General features: G+C 49.2%; 2 protein-coding genes across 7 annotated transcripts in view; one reads left to right on the top strand and one right to left on the bottom strand.

The window, feature by feature from the left end:
• BTBD10 (BTB domain containing 10) overlaps positions 1 to 12,303 on the bottom strand; it is a 66,360-nt gene extending 54,057 nt beyond the window's left edge. For 2 of the 6 annotated variants that reach the window (XM_060177148.1, XM_007521148.3), the window contains exon 1: positions 12,173 to 12,303. The gene's annotated coding sequence lies outside the window, so the exon portion shown is untranslated. The remainder of the gene's footprint in view (positions 1 to 12,172) is intronic. The other 4 variants (XM_060177149.1, XM_060177154.1, XM_060177151.1 and 1 more) reach the window with 4 other exon arrangements.
• On the top strand, positions 9,789 to 12,383 carry LOC103111819 (basic proline-rich protein). Its single transcript, XM_060175821.1, has 2 exons — positions 9,789 to 9,826; positions 9,869 to 12,383. The coding sequence occupies exons 1-2, from the start codon at positions 9,789 to 9,791 to the stop codon at positions 12,381 to 12,383; spliced, it is 2,553 nt and encodes an 850-aa protein (XP_060031804.1).
• Positions 12,384 to 12,416: the final 33 nt, after the last annotated feature.

Raw genomic sequence — 12,416 nt, 5'->3', positions numbered from 1 at the left:
AGTTTGTACATTATGCATATGCATAATGTTTCCCAGTTTTTAAAGTAACAATTTAACCCCACTAGGTCCTTGAAAGGATATTTTATTAAGGAGTTAGAAAACTCAACTTCTTTATGGTTTTTCTTTTTTGGCTTTCCAAAAAAGAAAAACCCCTTCTCTATGACTAGATAGTATTGCCTTCAAAAAGAGTATTGCCTTCAAAAAATACTAGATAGTATTGCCTTCAAAAAGAGAAACACCTTAGTTGACACAAATCACCTGGACACAGCAGTCAGTAAAGACGATCTCCTATAAGATGGTGAAGTAACTTAATCAAAGGAGATTATAATCAGCGCCCGAGAACCAGCACCCTTGAAACAAAGTCAGAGGCTTAAAATTGCCTCCTTTGAGGCTATTTTCATTAGTTTTTTCTTTTCCATAAAGTTTTTACCAGGCTGTCTTATGCTGACCCAGTTATTCTTATTACTTTCCACTACTTTCAGTCCTGCTTGTTGACCTGCCGCCACTTACAGAGGCTAAACAAGGTCTTACGCTTCAAGTACTAAACTGCAGTGCTGCTGACAGAATGCCGTCTGCAGACGGAAACGTTCTTACGAGCTCACCTTCCAAAAAGTTGCGACTAGCCACATGTGACTAGTAAGCATTTGAAACATACAAATGACAGAATTTTTCGTTTCATTTTATTATTTATTTATTTATTTATTTATTTATTTATTTTTGGTCATGTCTGCCTGCGGCTTCCCCACTTTGAGCCAACTTTTGCAGATAGAAAAAGACAGGAGGAGAGTGCTGTGGAGAGCAGGTTCAAACTTGGTTGCAAGCAAGACAAAGCAGATACCTCACAGATGAGAGCTATCTTACCAGACATACAGTGAACTTTCAATTGTCCAGTTTCTTGTTTATTTACACTGCCATGAGGGTTATCACTGGTTTCTCAGTGAGTCTCTCAAAGTAAATAATAGGAGGCCGGAGGTAGCGCAGCAGGTTAAGCACACAAGGTGCAAAGCACAAGGACCAGTGCTAGGATCCAGGTTTGAGCCCCCGGCTCCCCATCTGCAGGGGGGTCGCTTCACCAGTGGTCTTTCTCTCCTGTCTCCATTTCTCTCTGTCCTACCCAACAACGACGATGATGGCGACAAAAATAACAACAACAAACGACAATAAACAACAGCTGCAGCAAAATGGGGGAAAAATGGCCTCCAGGAGCAGTGGGTTCGTAGTGCAGGCACTGAGCCCCAGGATAACCCTGGAGGCACACACACGCGCGCGCACACACACACACACACACACACACACAGTAAATGATAACTACAAGACTCTAAGACAAAATGAATAGTAAGAGAAAAGAATGGAGTGGGAACCTTCTGCATCCCACAGGATCTTGGCTCCGTACTTACTTTATTTGTACTCCCAGACGGTTAAAGAAGAGGGAAGCTGTCAGGGAGGGGAGGGGATACGGAGTTCTGGTGGTGGGAACTGTGCAAAGCTGTACCCCTCTTATCCTATGGTTTTGTCAATGTTTCCTTTTTATAAAAAAAAAAAAATTTAAATCAGAGAAAAAAAAGAATGGAGTGGGAAAAAGAAATATAAATGGAAGTTCCAATGAGTAAGGTTTTCATACCCTTCCAGGAGGATCTGAGTCATTTGAGATTACCAGAGTGAGCAATTCAGAAAGACAGATCTAAAGACTTGTATTCCAGTCCCTACTGTTCCACTGCCAGTGACTATCTTTTATCAAAATCAGGTGAGAGGATGGAGCTTGCACCTCAGCTTTCTCTCCCCAAAATCAGAGGACGGATATTAAAGCATTATCAGTGTCGTGGTTAGGGAATTCCCCTCGTCTCCAGTAACTAAATGCTCTCTTCTGCGGGAGAAAATCAGGGAATTTGGATACTCAATAGTGACCCAGTTAACCATTTTACCTGAATGTGGAATATAAGCCACTAACTTGGGGCCAAGGAGTTAATTCAATCAAGCATAGGACCTACATGCAAGGGGTTGCCCAGTCTGTTCCCAGCACCTCAATGTAAGAGCAAAATGGTAGTGTGGGGTGTGTGTTTATCAAATCTTTTTATAGGGGGTGGCAAGCAGTAGCACACTGGGTTAAGTGCACATAGTGCAAAGTGCAAGGATCCCGGTTCAAGCCCCGGCTCCCCACCTGCGGGGGGGGGGGGGGGGTCGCTTCACAAGCAGTGAAGCAGGTCTGCAGGTGTCTATCTTCAACCCCCCTCAATTTTTCTGTCCTATCCAACAACAACAACGGGAAAGGAGGCCTCAGGAGCAGTTGATTCATAGTGCAGGCACAGAGCCCCAGCGATGACCCTGGAGGCAAAATAACAAATCTTTTTTTTTTAATATTTATTCCCTTTTGTTGCCCTTGTTTAATTGTTGTAGTTATCATTGTTGTTGTTGGATAGGACAGAGAGAAATGGAGAGAGGAGGGGAAGACAGAGAGGGGGAGAGAAAGACAGATACCTGCAGACCTGCTTCACCGCCTGTGAAGCGACTCCCCTGCAGGTGGGGAGCCGGGGCTCGAACCGGGATCCTTATGCCGGTCCTTGTGCTTTGCGCCACATGCGCTTAACCTGCTGCGCTACAGCCCGACTCCCTCTTCTGTTTTTTCAACCACAGCAGTACTCAGCTCCGGCTTATGGTGGTGCAGGGGGTGGAGGGACTGAACCTGGGACTTCAAAGCCTCAGATGAGATAGTCTCTTTGCGTAAACATCGTGTTATCTCCTCCTCCCCGCTGCTTCCCCATTTGTGAAGCTCTCCCGCTGCAGGGGGAACAGGGGCTTGACCCAGGATCATTGTGCACTGCAATGTGTGCGCTCAACCAAGTGCGCCACTTCCTGACCCCTAAGTAAATCTGAAGAAAAATACCAAATTAACAAAGATTCAAGAGACGGCAGAATAGATTGTACTGCTTGTGGGGCCAGGCTGTGGCACACCTGGTTAAGCACATACATTACAGTGCACAAGGACCCAGGTTCAAGCCCCTGTCCCCACCTGCAGGGGGAAAGTTTCACAAGTGGAGAAGCAGGGCTGCAGGTGTCTCTCTGTCTCTCTTCCTCTCTGTCTTACCCTCCCCTCTCTATTTCTCTCTATCTCTATTCAATAATAAATAAAAATTAATAGATGGTACTACTTAAGAAAAATTATACTGAATCCTACACTGTATCAACAAACTGCCCTAAATAAATGACCTTTGAGGTTATTTAAATTATTTGTATGGCAACTCAAGAATACTGTGGTCTGGGAGGTGGCGTAGTGGATAAAGCATCGGACTCTCAAGCATGGGGTCCCGAGTTCAATCCCCAGCAGCATATGTACCAGAGTGATGTCTGGTTCTTTCTCTCTCCTATCTTTCTCATGAATAAATAAAAATCTTTTTTAAAAAAATCATAAGAAAATTATTCCTGTTCATTTTGAAAACAGTACCATTGTATTTTCAATTACCTTTTATTTCTGGTACTTGAGTAGTGTTTAAGTTTTGTTATATATACTGCTACAAAAAACATCACTATGACTATCAGATCAACAGCGCTGAATATTAACCTATATACTAAGTTGTGAATTACCTTGTGTGACTCAGTCATCATGGACTTTTATAATTATCTAATTCTACAACTGGGAAGACAGGTTCAATGAGAAGGAAAAGTAACTTTCCCTGTCACTTAGACAAAGTACAGGGAGAATCTGAACAAAGACATTTGAATCTGAATCCGTTTCTCTCACTAGGAAAAAAAACAATTCTAATTCTAAGAAGAGAAACCCTCTTTCTTACGTGCTATACGTGAACTTGAGAATATTAATCAGCATAAAGAGAAAGTAAGTCTGAGATCTTTGCCATTTTTAGAGATAAAAATTTTAACTCTTAATATGCCTTTAATTATCAGCTAAGATACATGAAAACTGGCTCGTTGGTTAAAGAAAAAAACAATCATTCACAATTTTCACCTGTGATTCTCCTTTCGCTATCTACGCCTTACAATTTAAACTGGCTCAGGCCAGTGGGTGGTAACGCCCCAGGTTAAACGCACATAGTATGAAGCGGAAGGATCCTGGTTCAGGTCCCCAGGCTCCCCACCTGCAGGAGGGGGTCGCTTCACAAGTGGTAAAGCAGGTACGCGGGCATGTCTTCCTCTCCCCTCCTCTCTCAATTTCTCTCTGTGCCACCCAATAAAATGGAAGGAAAGAAAAATAAAGAAAGGCCTCAGGGACCAGCAGGCTCAACCAAGCCCCACTGATAACCCTGGAGGCAGAAAAAAATTCAGAAACTCTGACGATACACTTATTTAGGAAGTGCTACACACACAGGGGAGCAAGTAAGGAAACAAAAACCACGGCACGGAAGCTTCTTCCACGTACCGGAGGCTCATCTGGGTCACACACGGCAGGGTAGCTAGCACACTGCCCGAAAGTTTACTCATCGAACTGACTTTTATTTGTCGACACTTTACATTCAAGTCATTCTTAAGCGTCTGACAATTGTGTTATATCTCCATTTATTAAAATTTTATTTATTTTCCCTTTTGTTGCCCTTGTTGTCTTTTTATTGTTGTAGTTATTATTGTCATTATTGATGCCGTCGTTGTTGGATAGGACTGTGAAATGGAGAGAAGAGAGGAAGACAGAGGGGGAGAGAAAGACAGACACCTGCAGACCTGCTTCACCCGTCTGTGAAAGGACCCCCCCCCCCTGCAGGCAGGGAGCCATTTTTATGTGAAAACACAAAGGCTTAGGAAGGTAAAGTGATGTTATAGAAATAACAGGTAAACCCACATCTAAATGTGCCCCAATAAGGCACAAGCAAAAATAAATAAATAAATATATATATACACACACACACATTGTAAATACATACATTTATGATTAGTTTCAAATGACCTTAGATAAATGCTATTCATAATTTCTAATCAAGCAACTTCAATTGATGATTCACTCTGACAAACTCACCTCCAAACACTAAATGTTAATTTTAGTTTGCTAAAAAATACATCACTCAGCTACAAGATAAAAAGAAGTTAACAAGTTAATCACAGTTTTCATTTTTTAGCAGAAAGATATAATTAAATCATTAACTTAGGGTAAGAAAGATGCTTTTATTGACACAGATATCTTTGAGCACACATATTACTATGCTCAAGGGCCTGGGTTCAAGCCCCAGCTCCCCACCCCACCCCACCCCTGCCACCTGCAGGGGGGCAGCATAAGGAACACTGAAGCAGGTCTGCAGGTGTCTCTCTTTCTCCCTTATCTCACCTTCCCCTCTCAGTTTCTTTCTGTCCTATCTAATAAGGAAAAAAGATGGTCACCACAGTGGTGGACTCACAGTGCCAGAACCAATAATCCTAGTGGAGTTAAAAAATTTAATTGAAGGGGGTCGGGCGGTGGCGCAGTGGGTTAAGCGCACATGGCGCTAAGCGTAGGGACCGGCATAAGGATCCCGGTTCGAGCCCCCGGCTCCCCACCTGCAGGGGAGTCGCTTCACAGGCGGCGAAGCAGGTCTGCAGGTGTCTGTCTTTCTCTCCCCCTCTCTGTCTTCCCCTCCTCTCTCCATTTCTCTCTGTCCTATCCAACAACAAAGCAATGTCAACAATGGCAATAATAACCGCAACGAGGCTGCAACAACTAGGGCAACAAAAAGGGGAAAAAATGGCCTCCAGGAGCGGTGGATTCATGGTGCAGGGCACCGAGCCCAGCAATAACCCTGGAGGGGAAAAAAAAATTTTAATTGAAAAAAAAAAAAAGGCAAACAAGCAAACAGCGAGTTATGTCAAATTTACTTATAAAAGGCTTTGTTTATAAAATGACAAAGAAGGGAGTTGAGCGATAGAACAGAGGGTTAAGTGCAGGTGGTGCGAAGTTCAAGGACCGGCATAAGGATCCCGGTTCGAGCCCCCGGCTCCCCACCTGCAGGGGGTCACTTCACAGACAGTGAAGCAGGTCTGCAGGTGTCTGTCTCTCCCTCTCTGTCTTCCCCTCCTCTCTCCATTTCTCTCTGTCCTATCCAACAACGACATCAATAATAACAACAATAAAACAACAAGGGCAACAAAAAGGGAGTAAATAAATTTTTTTAAAAAATGACAGAAGACAAAGGCTACTGAACCATTTAATCTTTCTTTTCAACAAACTCTCTCTCACCTAGCCCCCTCTCTCACGCTCACCCCTCACCTTGCCCTGTATGTGCCAAAGGTCCACTTCTCAGGTCTGAGCTCTAAACTCTCATTCCCCACCCAAGTCTGAATAAGCTCATGTGATTAAAGTATTTCTCACTAATGGGTAAATGTGGTTTAATCCACAGGGTTCAAGTCCACAACATCACTAAGCTCTAATATATATATTATCACTATGTTCAATCCATGAAACTAATTTTTCTTCCAAAAAACTAGTTAACCCAAATCAAGCTTTCAGTGGGGAATAAAACAAAAAGGCACATGAGTGTCTGCTTCATTTCACTCTGCCCATTCAATTTCTTTCCCTTCCTCCCCATCTGATGGGTCAGGTAATAAAATCCAAGGAATTGATACTGTTTCCAGTAAAAGTAAATGGCTGGAGAGAAAGGGAGATGGCAAAAACAAACATTCAGAACCAAAGATGAGCTGGCTTCTGGATTCACTTTTGCACAGTAATTAACAGTACAACAAAGGGTTTCTAGAATTGATTTCCTTCTTTTTTTAAATTTTTTTTAATATTTATTTTATTTATTCCCTTTTGTTGCCCTTGTTGTTTTATTGTTGTAGTTATTGTTGTTGTCGTTGTTGGATAGGACAGAGAGAAATGGAGAGAGGAGGGAAGACAGAGAGGAGGAGAGAAAGATAGACACCTGCAGACCTGCTTCACCGCCTGTGAAGCGACTCCCCTGCAGGTGGGGAGCCGGGGTTCGAACCGGGATCCTTATGCCGGTCCTTGTGCTTTGCGCCACCTGCGCTTAACCCGCTGCGCTACAGCCCGACTCCCGATTTCCTTCTTAAGTACCTAGCGTAAGCTTTGCTCAGAACTGAATTATTAAGTGACAAATTCTGAAAGTTTTCTTCAGCTATTTCCCGTTTAAACGTAAGTGCCAATTCCATATGCACTGTTGTATTTCAAGGCTATTAAACTCAATGTACTGTTTTCAATTTGATTTGAGGTTTGTCGCAAGTCCTAGGTCTGAAATTCCAAAATGACTTTATTTGCTTTTTTTTTTTTAAATAAAATATACAAATTCTATGCTGTAAAAGAGTTCCTACACAGCAGAAGAGACTTCAACTATCAGTAAGTCTGGACTTCATTGGACCACATGAAAGTACTTTTGTTGTAATTAGTTGTCAATTTTTTTTTTATTAAAAGTTCGTAATTATAGGCCAAGAAGTGGCATACCCAGTTAAACTGACATGTTAGCATGTCCAAGGATCTGGGTTCAAACAGTAGGCAAAGCTTCATGAATGATGAGATGAGAGGGAGAGAAAGCTTCTCCCTTTCTGCCTCTCCCTCTCATCTCAACTTCTCTCCGGCCTATGAAATAAAAAGTACTAACAGGAAGTCAGGCGGTAGTGCAGCGGGCTAAGCAAGTGATGCGAAGCACAAGGACCGATGTAAGGATCCCAGTTCAAGCCCCCGGCTCCCCACCTGCAGGGGAGTTGCTTCACAGGCAGTGAAGCAGGTCTGCAGGTGTATCTCTTTCTCTCCCCCTCTCTGTCTTCCCCTCCTCTCTTCATTTCTCTGTCCTAACAACAATGACATCGATAACACTAACTACAACAACAATGAAAACCGCAAGGGCAATAGGGAAAATAAATAAATAAAACAAAAGTACTAACAAAAGGGGGAAAAAGTAGCCACCAGGAGCAGTGATTCATGCAGGCACCAGGCCCCAACAAAAACCCCAGTGGCAGTAAAAAATTAAAAAATTATAATTTAAAAATCCAGGTTTCCTGGGTTCTCTTGAGAAGTCTGAAAATAGCGCCCATATTCCTGTACAGACCAGGTGAACCTGAGAATGGGGCATCCCTCTCAAACCAGCAACAAAGTTGCTTTTCCCCCCATTTCATTATCTTGTAGCAGAAGGCATGTAACTGCTATTCACAGCCCACGGCTTTGAAAGTGGCATTATATTTTCCAGATCAATTCCACTTCCACCAAGCCACCGAACTGGAAGAAGTACTTCGCAGTTAAATAAAAAGAATGTCAGGACTTACAAGAAAAAAAAAAGAAAAGAAAAAATTCAGCTGGTGAAAGGGTAGGATACAAAAGGCAAAAGGCCCAACTGAAAACTTTTCTGAAAGAAAAAAAATAGAGAGAGAATTAAAAAACCACTAAAATTGTCCCTGACAACCGTTACTCTGTAATTCCTTATCGCAGTCCAATCTTCAGATGCTCCCTTCCCACTTTCTCTTTTCTGTACAGTGGCTGCAGGTCATAAACTCTGAAAAGTGTTGGGGGGGGGGGGATTGCAACGTATCAGCTCCATTTACAACTCCAAAAAGGCATTCATCCTCCCCACACCAGACCTCCCCACACTCTTGTCGTCTTCTCCCAATGAATCCCTCCCCAGGTGATTTTCTTCTGCGTCTGGCTTGGTGTTCAAATGCCAACCTTATTTTCAAAGCTTTGAATGTGTGAGGCTGGTCGGTGTGTGTGTGTGTGTGTGTGTGTGTGTGTCTCCAGTAGAAAAACTCTTGTGACCCTTATAGTGACATTCTTTATAATAATCCTATTCCAATTTGCCCGCATTATATCTGTACATTGTCATGCTTCAGATTGGGGATATATATATATATATATTAAAGATTTTATTTATTCATGAGAAATGATAGGGGGGAGAATGAGAGAGAGAGAGAGAGAGAGAAAGAACCAGGCATCACTCTGGTACACATGCTGCCAGGGACCGAACCTGGGACCTGGGACCTGAGGCTTGAGAGCCCAAAGCCTCATCCACTGCATGCACCACCTCCCCAACCACAAAAAAATAAATAAAAATTTTAAAAAGCACCTAGATTCTTCGTGATAATATATATATATATATATATATATACACACACACACACACACACATATATATATATATTCCTCTAGGGGGCAGGGTGGTGGTGGTGCACCTGGTTGAGTGCACATGTTACATACAGTGGGGCAAGGACCCAGATACCAGCCCCTGGTCCCCACCTGCAGGGAGAAAACTTCACAAGTGGTGAAGCAGTGCTGCAGGTGTCTCTCTCTCTCTCTCTCTCTCCCTATCAGCCCCCTTCAATTTCTGGTTGTGCCTATCCAATAAATAAAGACAAAAAAAAATTTTTTTTAATAGAAAAGTAGGGGCCAGGTGGTAGCACAGCATGTTAAGACTTGCAGACCTTGTAAAACATTAATTGCCCAATAAAGAAATTAAAAAAAAAATCCAGGAGTCGGTCGGTCGGTCGGTAGCACAGTAGGTTAAGCAGAGGTGGCGCAAAGAGCAAGGACCAGAATAAGGATCCCGGTTCGAGCCCCGGCTCCCCACCTGCAGGGGAGTCGCTTCACAGGCGGTGAGGCAGGTCTGCAGGTGTCTGTCTTTCTCTCCCCCTCTCTGTCTTCCCCTCCTCTCTCCATTTCTCTCTGTCCTACCCAGCAACATCAATAATAACTACAACAATAAAACAAGAGCAACAAAAGGAAATAAAGAAAAAAATTTTTTTAAACTCCTCTAACCATCTATGTCCGGTGCGCAAACTGACAAAACAGGTGAGCGTGTCTGGACAAGTCAACTTTTTTTTCCCCCTCCAGGACTCCAAAAAATAGATAAAACAAAGACGTTTGAGCATGAAAGAGCATGAAATCTGTTGAGGGGCAGGGACGCCCCTCGCCCCAGTAATAAGAAAGTTACTGAGTGCTCCCCCCATTCCCCGGGAGACCCTGGCCGGCCCGGGAACTTGCAACTGAGCCGGCCCGCAACAGCCAGAAACCGCAGCGCAACAGCCAGAAGCCGCCCGCACAGCCAGGAGCCGCCCGCAACTGCCAGGAGCCGGCCCCGCAACAGCCAGAAGCCGTCCCGCAACAGTCAGGAGCCGCCCGGCAACAGCCAAAGCCGCCCCGCAACAGCCAGAAGCCGGCCCGCAACAGTCAGAAACCACAGCGCAACAGCCAGAAGCCGGCCCGCAACAGCAAAGCTGCCGGCAACAGCCAGGAGCCGCCCCGCAACAGCCAGGAGCCGCCCCGCAACAGCCAGGAGCCGCCCCGCAACAGCCAGGAGCCGCCCCGCAACAGCCAGAAGCCGGCCCGCAACAGCCAGAAACCACAGCACAACAGCCAGAAGCCGCCCCGCAACAGCAAAGCTGCCGTCAACAGCCAGGAGCCGCCCGCAACAGCCAGAAGCCCCCCCGCAACAGCCAGGAGCCGCCCCGCAACAGTCAGGAGCCGCCCGCAACAGCCAGGAGCCGCCCCGCAACAGCAAAGCTGCCGGCAACAGCCAGGAGCCGCCCGCAACAGCCAAGAGCTGCCCCGCAACAGCCAGGAGCCGCCCGCAACAGCCAGGAGCTGCCCCGCAACAGCCAGGAGCCGCCCGCAACAGCCAGGAGCCGCCCCGCAACAGTCAGGAGCCGCCCCGCAACAGTCAGGAGCCGCCCCCGCAACAGCCAGGAGCCGCCCCGCAACAGTCAGAAGCCGCCCCGCAACAGTCAGAAGCCACCCCGCAACAGCAAAGCTGCCGGCAACAGCCAGGAGCCGCCCCGCAACAGCCAGGAGCCGCCCCGCAACAGTCAGGAGCCACCCGCAACAGCCAGGAGCCGCCCCGCAACAGCAAAGCTGCCGGCAACAGCCAGGAGCCGCCCGCAACAGCCAGAAGCCGCCCCGCAACAGCCAAGAGCCGCCCCGCAACAGCCAGGAGCCGCCCGCAACAGCCAGGAGCCGCCCCGCAACAGTCAGGAGCCGCCCCGCAACAGTCAGGAGCCGCCCCCGCAACAGCCAGGAGCCGCCCCGCAACAGTCAGAAGCCGCCCCGCAACAGTCAGAAGCCACCCCGCAACAGCAAAGCTGCCGGCAACAGCCAGGAGCCGCCCCGCAACAGCCAGGAGCCGCCCCGCAACAGTCAGGAGCCACCCGCAACAGCCAGGAGCCGCCCCGCAACAGCAAAGCTGCCGGCAACAGCCAGGAGCCGCCCGCAACAGCCAGAAGCCGCCCCGCAACAGCCAAGAGCCGCCCCGCAACAGCCAGGAGCCGCCCCGCAACAGCCAGGAGCCGCCCCGCAACAGCCAGGAGTCGCCCCGCAACAGCCAGGAGCCGCCCGCAACAGCCAGGAGCCGCCCCGCAACAGCCAGAAGCCGCCCCGCAACAGCCAGGAGCCGCCCCGCAACAGCCAGAAGCCGCCCGCACAGCCAGGAGCCGCCCCGCAACTGCCAGAAGCCGCCCGCAACTGCCAGGAGCCGGCCCCGCAACTGCCAGGAGCCGGCCCCGCAACTGCCAGGAGCCGGCCCAAAACAGTCAGGAGCCGCCCCGCAACAGTCAGAAGCCGCCCCGCAACAGTCAGAAGCCGCCCCGCAACAGTCAGAAGCCGCCCCGCAACAGTCAGAAGCCGCCCCGCAACAGTCAGAAGCCGCCCCGCAACAGCAAAGCTGCCGGCAACAGCCAGGAGCCGCCCGCAACAGCCAGGAGCCGCCCGCAACAGCCAGGAGCCGCCCCGCAACAGCCAGGAGCCGCCCGCAACAGCCAGGAGCCGCCCGCAACAGCCAGGAGCCGCCCCGCAACAGCCAGAAGCCGCCCCGCAACAGCCAGGAGCCGCCCCGCAACAGCCAGGAGCCGCCCCGCAACAGCCAGGAGCCGCCCCGCAACAGCCAGGAGCCGCCCGCAACAGCCAGGAGCCGCCCGCAACAGCCAGGAGCCGGCCCCGCAACAGCCAGGAGCCGCCCCGCAACAGCCAGGAGCCGCCCCGCAACAGCCAGGAGCCGCCCCGCAACAGCAAAGCTGCTCTGAGCCCGGGGCACCGCCGACCCCGCACCCGCACCCGCGCCCCCATTGTGATGCGCCCGCCCCGAACGTCGCCGCCCGGCCCCCGGGGGACACAAGAGGGGCGGCGCACGGGGCTCCGGACGGGCGGACAGGGGGACGAGGGACGGAGGGACGTACAGCCGCATCCCCGGCGGAGACGCCCCCGCCCGCGAGCCGCACCCGGGAGCCCGCAGCCCGGCTCCCCGCCCCCGACCTCCCCCCCACCGCCTCGAACCTGTAGCCCCCCAGCCCGGGCGCGGACCCTGAGGACGTGCGGCGACGGCCGGGGCCCGCGACGCCTCCGCTCGCTCCTCCGCGAGGTTCCCGCCGGCCCGCGACGCGGCCACTCGGGGCGGCGGCGGAGACCCAGAGCCGCCGGGCAGGTTGCGGGCCGGCTCCGGGAGCTGCTTCTCGCGAGAACTGACGCGCCGAAGAGGAGAGGCTGAGCCAGTTCTCGCGAGAGTGCGACGGCCGGCCGG

This window comes from Erinaceus europaeus, chromosome 17, assembly GCF_950295315.1.
Source record: "Erinaceus europaeus chromosome 17, mEriEur2.1, whole genome shotgun sequence".
Taxonomy (NCBI): Eukaryota; Metazoa; Chordata; class Mammalia; order Eulipotyphla; family Erinaceidae; genus Erinaceus; species Erinaceus europaeus.
The sequence above is the reverse complement of the archived record's forward strand: the minus strand, read 5'-3'. Positions and strand labels throughout refer to the sequence as shown.